This window comes from Acomys russatus, chromosome 19, assembly GCF_903995435.1.
Source record: "Acomys russatus chromosome 19, mAcoRus1.1, whole genome shotgun sequence".
NCBI classification, from domain to species: Eukaryota; Metazoa; Chordata; class Mammalia; order Rodentia; family Muridae; genus Acomys; species Acomys russatus.
Window position 1 is genome coordinate 40,987,495 of NC_067155.1, and position 15,586 is coordinate 41,003,080.

The following is a 15,586-nucleotide window of genomic DNA, read 5'->3' on the forward strand; positions in this document are numbered from 1 at the left end:
GCTGTGAGTTCGAGGCCAGCCTGGTCTACAAAGTGAGTCCAGGACAGTCAAGGCTACACAGAGAGATCCTGCCTCGAAAAACAAAAAACAACAACAAAAGAACAGCCAAAGTTAGCGAAACGTCTCAAAAATAAGTAAGTAAGGGGCTGAAGAGATGGCTCAGAGGTTAAGAGCACTGGCTGTTCTTCCAGAGTTCCTGAGTTCAATTCCCAGTAACCACATGGTGGCTCACAACCATCTTTAATGAGATCTGGTGCCCTCTTCTGGCATGCAGGAACACATGGGGGCAGACTACTGTATAAATAATAAATAAAATCTTTTAAGAAAATATGTAAGTAGGGCTGGAGAGATGGCTCAGTGGTTAAGAGTGCTGCCTGCTCTTCCAAAGGTCCTGAGTTCAATTCCCAGCAACCACATGGTGGCTCATAACCATCTGTAATGTGATATGGCGCCCTCTTCTGACTTGCAGGAGTACATGCAAGCAGAGCACAGTATACATAAATAAATAAATCTTTTAAAAAAAATATGTAAGTAAAAGGGTAGGTGGGCGGGAGCAATGGCTGTGGTTAAGAGCACTGGCTGCTCTTTCAAAGAACCTGGGTTCTATTCCCAGCACCCACATGAAAGCTCACAATCGTAACTCCAGACCCAGGGGATCAGACACTCTCACATGGACATGATTGCAGGTAAAACCACCACCAATACACAGGAAATAAAAATTAAAAAAAAAAAAAAGGTTGAGTGAGTGGTAGTCAGCCCCTCAAAAGGAAAACAACTCTTTCCAGTGGAGATGGGACATAAAAACAAGAGGTGCCAGGACTGAATAGATGGTTTAGTGCTTAAGAGCACAGATTGCTCTTCAAGAGGTCTTGAGTTCAAGTCCCAGAAACCACATGGGTGGCTCACAACCATCTATGATGAGATCTGGTGCCCTCTTTTGGCTGGCAGGTGTATATGCAGGCAGAACACTGAAATAAGTCTATTTCTCTCTCCCCCACTCTCCCTCTCTCCCTCCTCTCTGAGACAGGGTCTCTGTGTAGCCTTGGCTGTCCTGGACTCGCTTTGTAGACCAGGCTGGCCTCGAACTCACAGCGATCCGCCTGCCTCTGCCACCTGAGTGATAAGTTTTTTTTTTTTTGTTTTTTTTTTTAATATATTTTATTTAACTTTAATCTATGTACATTGGTGTGAGGGTGTCAGATCTTGGAGTTACAGACAGTTGTGAGTTGCCATGTGGGTGCTGGGAATTGAACCCGGGTCCTTCGGAAGAGCAGGCAGTGCTCTTAACCACTGAGCCATCTCTCCAGCCCCAGTTTTTTTTTTTTTTTAATAGCCAAAAAAGCTGGGCGGTGGTGGCACATGCCTTTAATCCCAGCACCTGGGAGGCAGAAGGATCTCTGTGAGTTCGAGGCCAGTCTGGTCTACAAAGTAAGTCCAGGACAGCCAAGGCTATACAGAGAAACCCTTTCTTGAAAAACCAAAAAATAATAATAATAAAATAAAAAAATTTAAAACCCAAGACATGCTGAGGTAGCTCTTCTTGTCACGAGACCAAAGGAAATCCCAGACACTCTTTCTGAGGCTTTCAACTACCAAAGGGACCTCTTGTCAGAACCCATAACCATACACCCCCCAAAATTCTACTCCACAGCCCAGAGCTAAAACAATTTTGACAACCTAATTGGGAAAATATTTTTGTCTGCTTTGAGCTTATTATCTATAGGGCTTTTAATATTTTAATTTATGTGTATGTGTATATCTCTGTGTATGGGCCACAAGTGCACAGGTGGCCATGGAGGCCAACGGAGGGTCTCAAACCTCCTGGGGCTGGAGGTAACAAGTAGCTCCCAACATAGATTGTGAACCACTTGACATGGGTGCCAAGATCAGAAGTCAGGTCTTCTGGAAGAACAGCGTGTGCTCCCAACCACTGAACAATCTCTGCAGTGCCTATAGATTTATGTGTGCCAGTGTTGTGCTTCCACAGAAGGGTGTATCTTCTGTGCATTCCTGGTGCCCGTGGAGGTCAGATCCCCTGGAACTGGAGTTATAGATGCTTGACAGAGCCACTGTGTGGGTGCTGGGTGCTGGGAGCTGAGCCCCTAGTCTTCTGTAAGAACATCAAGCACTCTTGCCGGGCGTGGTGGCGCACGCCTTTAATCCCAGCACTCGGGAGGCAGAGGCAGGCGGATCGCTGTGAGTTCGAGGCCAGCCTGGTCAACAAAGTGAGTCCAGGATGGCAAAGGCTACACAGAGAAACCCTGTCTCAAAAAAAACAAAAAAAAAAAAAACAAAAAAAAACCATCAAGCACTCTTAATCGCTGAGCCATCTCTCTCCGTAACCTCGTGTTTGTTTTTGAAACAGGGTCATGCATAGCCTAGGAGGACCTCCAAATTTGCTACAAAACCATCCTCCTGTCTCCGCCTCCCAAGTGCTGAGATGAGAGGCCTGAGCCCCCACCCCTGGCTTTAGGCCGGTAACTTCGCTGACCTAAAGTGTAGCAAGAAGTCCCCCTTACTACCCTTACCCCCCTTGGGGTCAGATCCATGGGACCACCACTAGAAGATTTCCAGATACCCAATTTCCTTTGGTCTCGTGACAGGAAGAGCTACATTAGTCTGGGCCCACCTGGCTCTTTGAACAGCTCCCACCTCTGTATTGATCGCCCAACCATGGAGTCACGTCACTTAGCTAACTCTCGGATGGACATGTTGCCCCCAGAAAGTACAAGTCTACGGTGAGTTTACAAACTCTCACCGCCCTCTAAATGGCTGCTCACAAGAGGTCCAGGCGTTCTTACTGCATTGTGCTATTAGCACATATGTGACATGTGACAGTCCAGTCCACCCTGCCCCCATGCAACCGGCCACCAATACCACACCCTCCAGCTAGATACAGGCACCAAACCACGCTCAGAACTGGGTCTCTCTCTTTATTGCGGAAGGGCTGCAAGGTTGGAAGTAGTGCGACACTTCCTGGTGACGCCAAGGACAATAACAGCCAGGGTCAGGAATGCCACCGTGGCTAGGCCTAAGCCAAGAGCCACAGAAGTTTGAGCAGAAGAGGTCCAGCCCTCCACAGCCTGGTCACTTGCCTTTCCCAGGAAGATCAGGGGCCCCACAGTGACATCAGCTTCATCGGTTACTGTGGAAGAACAGGACATGGGGAAAGTTTTGTTTTATGCTTAATGCTAGAGAATCATACCAGGGTCCTCAGGAATGCTAGGCAAGAGCTCTACTGGTGAGCCACACCCCCAGCCCCTCACTGGGGGATCCTAGGCAGGGGCTCTACCACTGAGCCACACCCCAGCCCCTCACTGGGGGATCCTAGGCAGGGGCTCTACCACTGAGCCACACCCCAGCCCCTCACTGGGGGATTCTAGGCAGGTGCTCTACCATTGAGCCACACCCCACCCCTCACTGGGGGATCCTAGGCAGGGGCTCTACCACTGAGCTACACCCCAGCCCCTCACTGGGGGATCCTAGGCAGGGGCTCTACCACTGAGCCACACCCCAGGCCCCTCACTGGGGGATCCTAGGCAGGGGCTCTACCACTGAGCTACACCCCAGCCCCTCACTGGCGGATTCTAGGCAGGTGCTCTACCACTGAGCCACACCCCAGCCCCTCACTGGGGGATTCTAGGCAGGTGCTCTACCACTGAGCCACACCCCAGCCCCTCACTGGGGGATTCTAGGCAGGTGCTCTACCACTGAGCCACACCCCAGCCCCTCACTGGGGGATTCTAGGCAGGTGCTCTACCACTGAGCCACACCCCAGGCCCCTCACTGGGGGATCCTAGGCAGGGGCTCTACCACTGAGCCACATCCCAGAATCACTGGGGAGATTCTAGGCAGCTACTCTACTGCTGAGCCTTTCTCCCAGCCTTTCATGTTTGGTATCTTGAGACAGAGTTTCCCTACGTAGACCAAGCTGTCCTTGAAGTGGGATTTCTCCTGTTATAGCCTGCCCAGGGCTGGGATGACAGATGAGAGCTGAGAGTGATGGCTCACCAGTTAAGTATAATTCCTAAGGATTAAATTTTTGCTCTGCCTCAGTGGGTTGAATGAAATATCATCCAACCAGCCACATATTCTCCCCCACTACCCCGTAATGTCTTGAGAGAATCTAAGAGTTGGCAGAAACACCCCAAAAGCCACTGAGAGGAAAGAACAGGCTCAACACCCTCCCACTTGAGAGTCAAGATCGATCAGTGCCCTTGAAGTCAACTATCTTGGGGGGAAAAAAGGAAGACACGACAGCAGATGTCTTAAAGAGGAAAAGGAATAAATAGCTTATGCTGCTGACATACCGTGCCTGCGTTTGCGAGAAACCGAGTTGGGCCACTGGTTCCCTCTATTGGCCTGGTGATCGGAATACCTTGAACTACTACAGTTGCCGTTGGTACAGCAGTTACAGATGCCATCCTCGCCCTCTACTGGCAACCAGCTGAGAGTACAAACACAAGAGGCTTATCAGCTCCAGGTTCCCAGGAGAGGAAGATGTTTGCCCATTGTACAATGGGAGGGAAATAGAAGTGAGGGCTACCCGGGGTACCCCACTCCTCACCCCAGAATCTGATTTGCTCACCTCTCAGAAGTCTTGTTGAAGGAACAGGCTTTGTTGAGTTGATCTGGGATCTGGTTAGCTGGGGTGACTTTGAGGTGACAGGTGATGTAGATCTGAAATAGAGTTGTGAGTTTAAAAATGTGTCAACCACTCTTGGAAAACTTGGCAGGAAGCCAGATGTGGAGGCGCAGCATTCAGGAGGTCGGGACAAGGCAGATCTGAGTTCGACACCAGGCCCACGGGAGCCAGGGCGACAGAGAATCCCCGTCTCAAAAACAAAAAATAAACTTGAAGGGACTGCAGAGATAGATGGCTCATTGGGTGAAGGTGATTGTCACCAAGACAAGTGACTCATGTTTGATCCCTGGAATCCACAAGGATCAAGTTGGCTGGTAGGAGGAGACAGCCAACTGCCACTAGCTGGCCTCAAGACCTACACACTCAGATACAATGTTCTACATTGCCAAGTTTAATTAAGCCACGTGTGGTAGCTCACATCTTTAATCCAGGCAGAGGCAGGTAGATCTCTGTAAATTCAAGGCCAGCCTAGTCTACATAGTGAGCTCCAGGCTCAGTACACACTGAGAACCTATCTTTAAAAAAAAAAAAAAAAAAAAAAAAAAAAAGACAAAACAAACATTTTTAAGTTTAATTAAAATAACTTTTGGCTTGATTTGTGAGACTGGGGGAATCAAGCCCTGAGCCTTTCTGTGTATCTACACAAGTATTACCACTGAGGTCTATGTACAGCCTAGCTTTTTTTATTTTAAGAGATGTATATATTTATTATGTTCACAGTGTTCTGCCTGCATGTCTGCTTGCAGGCCAGAAGAGGGCACCAGATCTCATTACGGATGGTTGTGTGGTTGCTGGGAATTGAACTCAGGACTTTTGGAAGAGCAAGCAGGAAGTGCGCTTAACCTCTGAGCCATCTCTTCAGCCCAGCTTTTGCCTTTTTGAGACATCTCTTATATTCCAGGCATAGTGGGTCCTGGGAACCAAATCCAGGCCTCCACAAGAGCTCTTGGCATTGAGCCATCTTCCTCGGCCCTGGAGGTTAACTTTTGCTATTTATTGCTTTTTTGGAAAGACAGGGTCTCAACTACTTTGCCTTGGCTGGCTGGCCTGCAACTACTATGTAGACCAGGCTCGGCCTCAAACTACCTGCCTCTGCCTCTGCCTCTGCCTCTGCCTCTGGAGTGCCCAAGATTAATAGGTGTACATACATGCCACTATGTGTGACCCAGATATTTAGGTGTTTTGTTCTTTTAGGGCTTTTTTGTTTTGGTTTGGTTGAGATAAAGAGTCAGTGTAGCCCTGGCTGCCCTGGACTTGCTTTGTAGACCAGGCTGGCTTTAAATTCAGAGATCTACTTGCCTCTGCCTCAGGCATGCGCCACCTGCCCAGCTTAAGTTGTTTGTTTTAATTTTATGACTGTATGTTTCGCCTGCATGCATACCCAGTGCCAAAAGAACACTGGATTCCCTAGAATTGGAATTACAGATGGTTGTGAGCCACCGTGTAGGTGCTGGGACTCAAACCTAGGTCCTCTGAAAGAGCAGCCAGTGCTCTTAACCGCTGAACCATCTCTCCAACAGTCTCCATTTTACCCAGCTCTCCAGTTTAAACCCCACAAACCCTTACCTGTGAGGATCTCACTGAGCCCACAGCTTCATCTGCTCTTACTTTCTAGTTCCATCAAGGTCAAGTCCTTTGCTTAAAGGAAGCACGTGTGGGGACCAGCGGGAAAACATTAAGGCAACCCAGGGGTTCAAGCTTGCGCTTGGCTGTGGGAAAGTGTCATTTACCGTGTTCCTGGAGCTGTTGGCGAAGTGGAACACGTCCACTGTGAACTGGAGAGTCTCTGGCTGGGGTCTAGGGACTTGAAATGCAGAAAAGCTCTCAAACAGACCATCCACAAGGCAACTTGGAAGGGAAGAAGTGGAAAATGTCATCAACAGCTAGGACACCGCATTACCAAAGGGCCAGGTGTCTTACTTTGCTCTCTGTGGCTATGATAAGAACTGACCAGTAGAGCCGGGCGTGATGGCGCACACCTTTAATCCCAACATTCGGGAGGCAGAGACGGATCCCTGTGAGTTCGAGGCCAGCCTGGTCTACAAAGTGAGTCCAGAACAGCCAAGGCTACACAGAGAAACCCTGTCTCAAAAAACCAAAATAATAATAATAATAAATAAATAAATAAATAAATAAAAAAGAACTGACCAGTAGCATCTTGGGGAGGAAAGTGTTTGGTTTACAGGCGGCAGTTCATCATTGAGGAAAACCAAGGTAGGAAGTCAAGGGACCTGAGCTGAGCTAAAGTGCAGATCTGGAAGAAAAGTAACTTAAGGCTTGCTCAAGTTTTTCATTTTTGGGTTTTTTTTTTTTGTTGTTGTTGTTTTTTGGGGTTTTTTTGTAGGGGGGGTTGTTGTTATTTTTAGTTTTAGTTTTTAGTTTTTTGAGACAAGGTTTCTTTGTGTAGCCCTGGCTGTCCTGAAATCAGTAGACCAGGCTGGCCTCAAACTCAGATCAGCCTACCTCTGCCTCCCAAGTGCTGGGATTAAAGGTGTGTGCCACCACTGCCATGCATCAAGTTACTTTTTTATTTTTCATTTTTTATTTTTTTGGTTTTTCTTTTTCTTTTTTCTTTTTTTTTTGGGGGGGGGTTTCGAGACAGGGTTTCTCTGTGTAGCCTTGGCCATCATGGACTCGCTTTGTAGACCAGGCTGGCCTCGAACTCACAGCGATCCGCCTGCCTCTACCTCCCGAGTGCTGGGATTAAAGGCGTGCGCCACCACGCCCGGCATTTTTTTGGTTTTTCGAGACAGGGTTTCTCTGTGTAGCCTTGGCCATCCTGGACTCCGTTACTTTTTTAAAAATGAATTTTTATTTTATGTGCATTGGTGTTTTGCCAGCATGTATGTCTGTGTGAGGGTGTGGGATCTCCTGGAACTGAAGTCACAGACAGTTGTGAGCTGCCATGTGGGTGATGGGGATTGAACCCGGGTCCTCAAGAGGAGCAGCCAGTGCTCTCAACTGCTGAGCCACATCTCCTCCCCTGAGTTACATTTCTTTTTCTTTTTTCTTTTTAGTTTTTCGAGACAGGGTTCCTTTGTGTAGCTGTCCTGTAGGCTGGCCTCGAACTCACACCGATCCGCCTGCCTCTGCCTCCCGAGTGCTGGGATTAAAGGCGTGCGCCACCGTACCTGGCTATATTTCTTATATAACCCAAGCCTGCCTGCACCAAAGGACTGGATCGTCCATCAATTAGTAACTTTAAAAAGGCCCACAGACATGCCCACAGGCCAATCCGATGGAGTTATTTTCTTCACCTGAGGCTCTCTCCTTTAAAGTATGTCAAATTACAAACCAAGATTAGCAATCACACCAAACATAGTGGGTGGCTTCACATTTGTAATCCCAACACTGGGGATTTAGCTCAGTGGTAGAGCGCTTGCCTAGCAAGCACAAGGCCATGGGTTCAGTTCTCAGCTCTGGTGGAAAAAAAAGAAAGACAGACCATTTTTAAAAAATTTGAGGCCGGGCATTGTGGTGCACATCTTTAATCCCAGCACTCGGGAGGCAGAGGCAGGCAGATCGCTGTGAGTGCCAGGCCAGCCTGGTCTACAAAGTGAGTCCAGGGCAGGCAAGGCTACACAGAGAAACCCTGTCTGGAAAAACCAAAAAACAAAAAAAAATTGTATCAATCTTTTAAGACATTGTGAATAGAAAAAGGAGCAACTGGAGGAGAAAAAAAAAAAGTAATGGAGGTGAGGCCTGGTACACTCCTTTAATCTCAGCACGTGGGAGGCAGAGGCAGGCAGATCTCAGAATTTGTTCGAGGACAGCCTGGTCTACAGTGAGTTCCAAGACAGCCAGGGCTATACAGAGAAACCTTGTTTCAAAAAACAAATTAACAGGACATCCAAGACTACACAGAGAAACCCTGTTTCGAAAAAAACAAAAACAAAATAAAAAAAGTAACAGGGGTCTGTGTGTGTGTTTGTGAATCTGACCAACACACACAAATGAAAATGTCACACCATGGGCTGGAGAGATGGCTCAGAGGTTAAGAGCACTGACTGCACTTTGAGAGCGGAGTTCAATTCCCAGCAACCAGATGATGCCTCATAACCATCTATAATGTGATCTGATGCCCTCTTCTGGCCTGCAGGTGTACGTGCAGGCAGAACACTCTTTATTGGCCTTGACACTCCATCAATCTGCCTGTGTCTGCCTGTCTGCCTGCCTCCCGGAGTGCTGGGATTAAAGGCATGAGCCATCATGCCCAGCAAATAAATAATCTTTAATTTTTTTTTTTTTTTTGGTTTTTTGAGACAGGGTTGCCCTGTGTAGCCTTGACTGTCCTAGACTCACTTTGTAGACCAGGCTGGCCTCGAACTCAGAGATCCGCCTGCCTCTGCCTCCAGAGTGCTGGGATTAAAGGTGAAATCTTTAAATCTTAAAAAAAAAAAAGGAAAATGTCACAACATAGGGCTAGGCTGGAGAGATGGCTCAGAGGTTAAGAGCACTGACTGCTCTTCCAAAGGTCATGAGTTCAATTCTCAGCAACCACAAGGTGGCTCACAACCATCTCTTCTGGCCTGCAGGCAGAATGCTGTATACATAATAAGTAAATAAATTTTTAAAAAGAGCACTGTCTGTTCCTACAGAGGTCCAAGTTCAATTCCTGTCTGTTCCTACAGAGGTACAAGTTCAATTCCCAACAACCACATGATGGCTCATGACCATCTGTAATGGGATTTGATGCCCTCTTCTGCCATACATGCAAATAGAATACTCATAAATAAATATATTTTTTTAAAAGAAAATGTCACAACATCCTCAATTCATATAATTAATACAACACTAATAAAACATTCAAAGGACAATTAAAAAAACTATAATGGAGAAAGGCCTCACCCATGGAAGTCCACAATGACGTGATAGGGAGAGGAGTTCTGGTCTGGTGAAGGTGTGGCCACACAGTGGTCCACAAACAGCTGCAGTGGGGCATGGCTTCCGGTGCGGACTTCTGCCTGGAGGTGGGCTATCTCTCCCAGGTGGAAGGTGGGCGATGCTTTCTCGGTGTTCCAGTTCTCTGAAGGAGCACAGTCAGGGGCTAAAGGCTACCCAGAAGCCTCTGCGTTTCCCCTCCCAACTCCTCCAGGCCTCTGACTCACCCTCCATCAGACGGAGAGAGAAAGCCAGCTTCTCCTCTGAAGACACGGTGGTGCTGAAGGGAACCCAGGTGGGCAGGATAGGATGGCTGCTTACATTGCCCTGCCTGTGAGAAAAACTCCAGCTGCCTTCATAGAACCCCTCCCGGAGCAGTTTGTGTGGGCTTTGGGCACTGTCCCTACCCTTTTATAGAGTTCTGTAATAGGATCCCTCCGTAGCCAGGCTAAGGTCCCCAAAGGCCTGCTCCTTAACCCCACTCCCACCCCAATAATGCCTACACCTGAAAGCAACCAATCGTGAGGACAGAGACTGAAGCATGGGTGACAGGGCTGGAGGTAAAAGATCCATTACAAGCTGGGGCTGGAGAGATGGCTCAGAGGTTAAGGGCACTGACTGCTCTTCCAGAGGTCCTGAGTTCAATTCCCAGCAACCACATGGTGGTTTGCCCTCGTCAGGTCTGCAGGTGTACATGCAGGCAGAACACTATCTTAAAACAGGCAGGCTAACATCCTCCATCCTAGCACTTGGGAGCCCAAGGTAGATCACCGAGTTGGCCAGGTGTGGTGGCTCACGCCTTTAATCCCAGCATTCATTCGGGAGGCAGAGGCAGGCGGATCACTGTGAGTTCGGGGCCAGCCTGGTCTACAAAGCGAGTCCAGGACAGCCAAGGCTACACAGAGAAACCAGGCCATCCTGTGAAACAAATGATACTATACAAATGATAAATAAATCTTTAAAAGAAAAACACGTAGGCTAGCAAACACCCACACACGTAAGTAACCCAGCATTTAGGAGGTGGGGAGACATGAGGATCTGAATTTCAGCCCAGGCTTCCTAAGCCGTCTCAACTTCATCTCTTTCCTCCCCCGCAAAAGGCAATCAGTCCCTTAATGATCACCTGGCCTCAGAATCCTCAGCAGACTGCCTAACAAGTCACACATGGGACAATAACTACAGCTGCGAAGCCTTTTTCCCTTGCAGAGCAAACATCCTAATAATGCAGGCAGCCTTACTCAATCTAGGAGCCTTGCAGCCCCTCCCACTCTGACCTGGGATAGCGGCACTCGATGGGAACCTCCACGCGGTTAGTCCTCAGGATGGTCAGGCCGCCCACAGGGTGAGGGTCGTGAAACAGGAAGGTGCTGTACACAAGAGCATCCTCCGTCACCTGAAGCAAAGGTGTAGTGTTAACCAGATCCAAGCCACACACCCTTTAAGATGTTTGCTTGGCCCATGGGAGGGTATAGGAGTCCAGCCTAGCAAAGCAGGCAGGGCTCAGTTCAACCTGCTCTCTGCTGGCCAGTAAAGAAATTAAGGAGCTGGGCTAGAGAGAGAACCCAGTGATTAAGAGCAAGCACTCGAGCCAGGTGTGGTGCCAAACGCCTTTAGTCACAGCACTTGGGAGGCAGAGGCAGGTGGATCGCTATAAGTTCGAGGCCAGCCTGGTCTACAAAGCGAGTCTAGGACAACCAAAGCTACACAGGGAAACCCTGTCTCAAAAACAAACAAACAAACAACAAAAAAAAAAGCTGAAGCAGCCAGACAGCTCGGCAGAGGCAGGTGGGTCTCCGAGTTTGAGTCCAGCACACTCTACAGCCAGGACAAGCCAGGTCTACACAGAGAAACCATATCTTGAAAAAAAATGAAAAGAAGCCAGTCGTGGTGGCATATGCCTTTAATCCCAGCACTCAGGGGCAGGACAACCAGGACTACAAGAGAATCCCCGTCTTGAAAAACCAAAAAGAAAAGGCCAGGTGTGGTGGCGCACACCTTTAATCCCAGCTCCTGGGAGGCAGAGGCAGGTGGATGGCTGTGAGTATGAGGCCAGCCTAGTCTACAAAGAGACTTCAGGACAGTTAAGGCTACATAGAGAAACTCTGTCTTGAAAAACAAAAAACAAAACAAAACAAAAAAATTAACAGGCTATTAATTTTATGAGATAAGTCAAGCCCAGGTTGGCCTCAAACTTGCTATCCTCCTGCCTCAGCCTCTCAAAAGATAGGATTATCGAGGTTTGAGTCTACAAATGTCTACTTTAGGACACCTATGCATTTACTGGGCTTATGTACTAATCATGGGTGCCTTTCAAAGCTGCTGGCATCCCTGGAAAGCTTACTGTGTCAGAGATGACGACTTTCCTATAGCTGTGTAGGATCGCCCCTCCCCCACCGCACCTCTTCTCCCCTTATGTGCTCCTGCACACCTCCTAGCCGTATGCAATGAAGGCAGAATGATATTCAGCTAGCTGGAAGGGAGTATGAGGAGGCAATTGAGAGCAGGTGAGGAATCAGGGAGGGTCCAGCCTGGCTTATCCAAGGTCTACCCACACCTGTCTCCCAGGTTCAGCCTCATCTGCTTGGACCTACCGCCCACCACTGTTGAAACATGAAAAAACAAGCTTTTGTGTAGCTCAGGCTGTCCTTAAGCTCGTTGTGCAATCTGGGATGGCTTTGGACGCCTAACTCTTCTGCCTCTGCCTGAGTGCTGAATTACACAGGCATGCACCATCACGTCCTATTTTTTGTGGTGCTGGGGCTCAAACTCGGTGCCTTGTGCTTGCTAAGTGAGCACTCAACCAACTGAGCTAGGTCTGCAACCCCATTGAAATGCTTAAGGTCTTTATCTTAAATAAAGGTTGTCATAATGCCCTCTGCCCCATACCATCTTTTAGTTCAAAGCTGCCAGGCATGGAGTGATGCACCTCGGTACACCCAGCACCAGGGGAAGTAAAGGCTGGGGCCGTAGGTGTGCACCACCACAGCCCGACCTTTATTGTTTTGTTTACTTTTGAGGTATGTCTGATGTTGCTCTGGCTAGTTTTGACTTTTAGATCCTCCCGTCCCAGCCTTCCAAGTACTGGGATTACAACAGCATATGCCAGGTTCAGCATTTTTGCTTGCTTGCTTGGTTTCTTTTTGTTTTGTTTTTTTTTAGGTTTGTTTTTGGAGGAGGTTGTAGTTGTTTTGGTTTTGGTTTGGTTTTAAGTTTTATTTGAGACAGGGTTTCTCTGTGTAACCTTGGCTGTTCTGGACTCAGGCTGGCCTTGAACTCAGAGATCGGCCTGCCTCTGCTCCCTGAGTGCTGGAATTTTGGGTGCGTGATAACCAGGCATGGCTTAAGTGGGCTTTATTAATGCCTGTGTCAAGTACCTGAGCTGCCCCCTGCATTCCTCTCCAACACTTAGTCCCATCTCGCTTGTACTCCTTTCGTGAAGAAGGAACCACAGATCTTCAGGAGAATCAAGAGTTGGAGTGAGAACCTAGCAGTGGTAGCGCACGCCTTTAATGCCAGCACTCAAAAGACAGAGGCAAGCAGCTCTGGGTTGGAGGCCAGCCAGCCTGGTCTACAGCGTGAGTTCCAGGACAAGCCAGGGCTACCCAGGGAAACCTTATCTTGGGGAAAAAAAAAAAAAAAACATTCACCAGCTTCCAGCAGAGCCTGGAGTCATCCGCACTCACCCCCATCCTCCATCAACAACCACTTCCTATCCACAGTGAAAGGAGACCATCCTGTCCCTCACCAGCTCCATCACCGGCCCACCTCCCAACATCCGTTTTCCAAGTCCAGGGGTGCTCAGCCTCACCTGCACCTTGCTGCACTCGTGCAATTGGGCCTGGAATGTGACCACGTCGGTATCCACAGAAACCTGGGGCTGACAGCCTTTGGAGCCAAGGGTGAGGTCCCCGGGCTGCACGAGCTTCCCAGTGCCAAAAAGGTCTCTACTGACAGTCACCACCAGCTCAGCTTCCAGACACTCCACCTCCACGGATGAGGAGGACCCCACTGGGGAGGGCGTTCCATCCGGCAAGAGCCCCAGAGGCTGGGCACGGCACAGCTGGGGACCTCCGCACAGTAGGAAACAGAGGAAGAGATGAAAGCTTGGCCCCATGGTGCTGCATGGATTAAAGCCCGGGTGTAGAGTAGAGTCTTATATCGGTGGACGGCCCACTCTCCCACCTGAATTCCCTCTGCTTGCCTCAGTCCCCGGTGAAGCTCATCAGCAACACATTATTAGACCTGTGACCCCAAACCTCATCTGGACCAACAATAAGAATCTGGGTTGTAGTTTAAAGATGCCCCACGTGATTTGTATTCGAAATTTTTATTTGCTTGTTTGGTTGGGGGTTTTGTTGTTGTTTTGTTTAGCATTGTTTCTTAGTATTTTGAGACAAGGTTTCTCTGTGTAGCCCTGACTGTTCTGGACTCACTTTGTAGACCAGGCTGGCCTCGAACTCACTGAGATCTGTCTGCCTCTACCTCCCGAGTGCTGGGATTAAAGGCGTGCACTGCCACACTAGGCTCCTATTCAAGTTGTAATTCTTTTCCCTGTGGAACTGAAGGTTGAACACAGTGCTTCTTGAATGCTAGGCAGCTGCTCTATCACTGAGACACACCCCAGCCCCTCACTGGAGGATTCTAGGCAGGGGCTCTACCACTGAGCCACACCCCAGCCCCTCACTGGGAGATTCTAGGCAGGGGCTCTACCACTGAGCCACACCCCAGCCCCTCACTAGGGGATTCTAGGCAGGGGCTCTACCACTGAGCCACACCCCAGCCCCTCACTGGGAGATTCTAGGCAGGGGCTCTACCACTGAGCCACACCCCAGCCCCTCACTGGAGGATTCTAGGCAGGGGCTCTACCACTGAGCCACACCCCAGCCCCTCACTGGGGGATTCTAGGCAGGTTCTCTACCACTGAGCCACACCCTAGCCCCTCACTGGGGCATTCTAGGCAGGTGCTCTACCCTAAGCTTTAACCTCAGCCTTCTTTTCACTTTATTTTGAGATAGTCTTACTAAGTTGTTCAACCTGTCCTTCAACTCATTCTGTGGCTTAGCCGGCCTGAATTTCAGTCTTCGCTCCTCAATCTCCCAAGTAGCAGTGATAAAAGGCCTGGGCCACGAGTCTCAATTTTGTATGCACATTAAAGCCTGGTCTGCCATAATTTTTCACTTTCTCCCTGTTCTCACATGTTCTGTTTCTGTATGTAGGAAGCTCACAGCTCTAGGCAGCTGAGAGTCATCACAGGTCTGGGGCAGGGGGGTGGTAGAGGCTCGAGAGAGACTTTGGAGGATGCAGGGATTTTCTTAGAAACAGCTGGGGAATTCTTGCCAAGTGAAGAATAAAAAGACATTAATTAGGCATCAAGAGAAAAAGTATGTGCCTGGGACCTATTCAACAGCTTCTCCCTGGGGGTAAATTCCTCAATTATGATTAACCCCTGCCAGTCAAAAGCAAATGAAGTTCATTCATTTGACTATTTTATTTATTTATCATGTTTGTTTGTTTGTTTTTTCTTTCAAGACAGCCTTGGCTGTTCTGGACTCACTTTGTCAAACTAGGCTGGCGTCAAATTCACAGAAATCCATACCTGCCTCTGCCTCCTGAGTGTTGGGATTACAGGTGTGCACTACCATGCCTGGCTTGCTAGTTTGTTTCTCAAGACTGGGTTTTTCTGAGGGTACTACTGGCTGTGCTGGAACTCACTATGTAGTCCTTGAACTCAAAGAGATTCACCTGCTCTGCCTTCCAAGCACTGGGATTAAAGATGTTCTCAGCTAGGGGGCTGGAGAGATGGCTCAGACATTAGGAGCACTGGCTGCTCTTCCAGACTTCCCGAGTTCAATTCCCAGCAACCACAAGGTGGCGGCTCACAACCAACTATAATGTGATCCGGTGCCCTCTTCTGGCCTGCAGGTGTACATACAAACAGAGCACCATATATATAATAAATCAATACAGCTAAAAAAAAAAAAAAAAAAAAAAAAAAGATGTTCTCTGCTAGTCAGGTTACTGAGCTTGGTATTTTCCTCTACTAGGGAAATGTTGATTTTT

The 15,586-nt window shown here is 48.6% G+C and overlaps 1 protein-coding gene across 1 annotated transcript; it reads right to left on the reverse strand.

Moving 5' to 3' along the window:
- Nucleotides 1-2,933: 2,933 nt before the first annotated feature.
- Nucleotides 2,934-13,640, reverse strand: Zp3 (zona pellucida glycoprotein 3). Its single transcript, XM_051161283.1, has 8 exons — nt 13,335-13,640; nt 10,801-10,919; nt 9,754-9,857; nt 9,494-9,671; nt 6,376-6,493; nt 4,589-4,680; nt 4,311-4,447; nt 2,934-3,145 (listed from the first exon to the last, which is right to left on the reverse strand). The coding sequence occupies exons 1-8, from the start codon at nt 13,638-13,640 to the stop codon at nt 2,934-2,936; spliced, it is 1,266 nt and encodes a 421-aa protein (XP_051017240.1).
- Between the last annotated feature and the right edge of the window lie 1,946 nt (nt 13,641-15,586).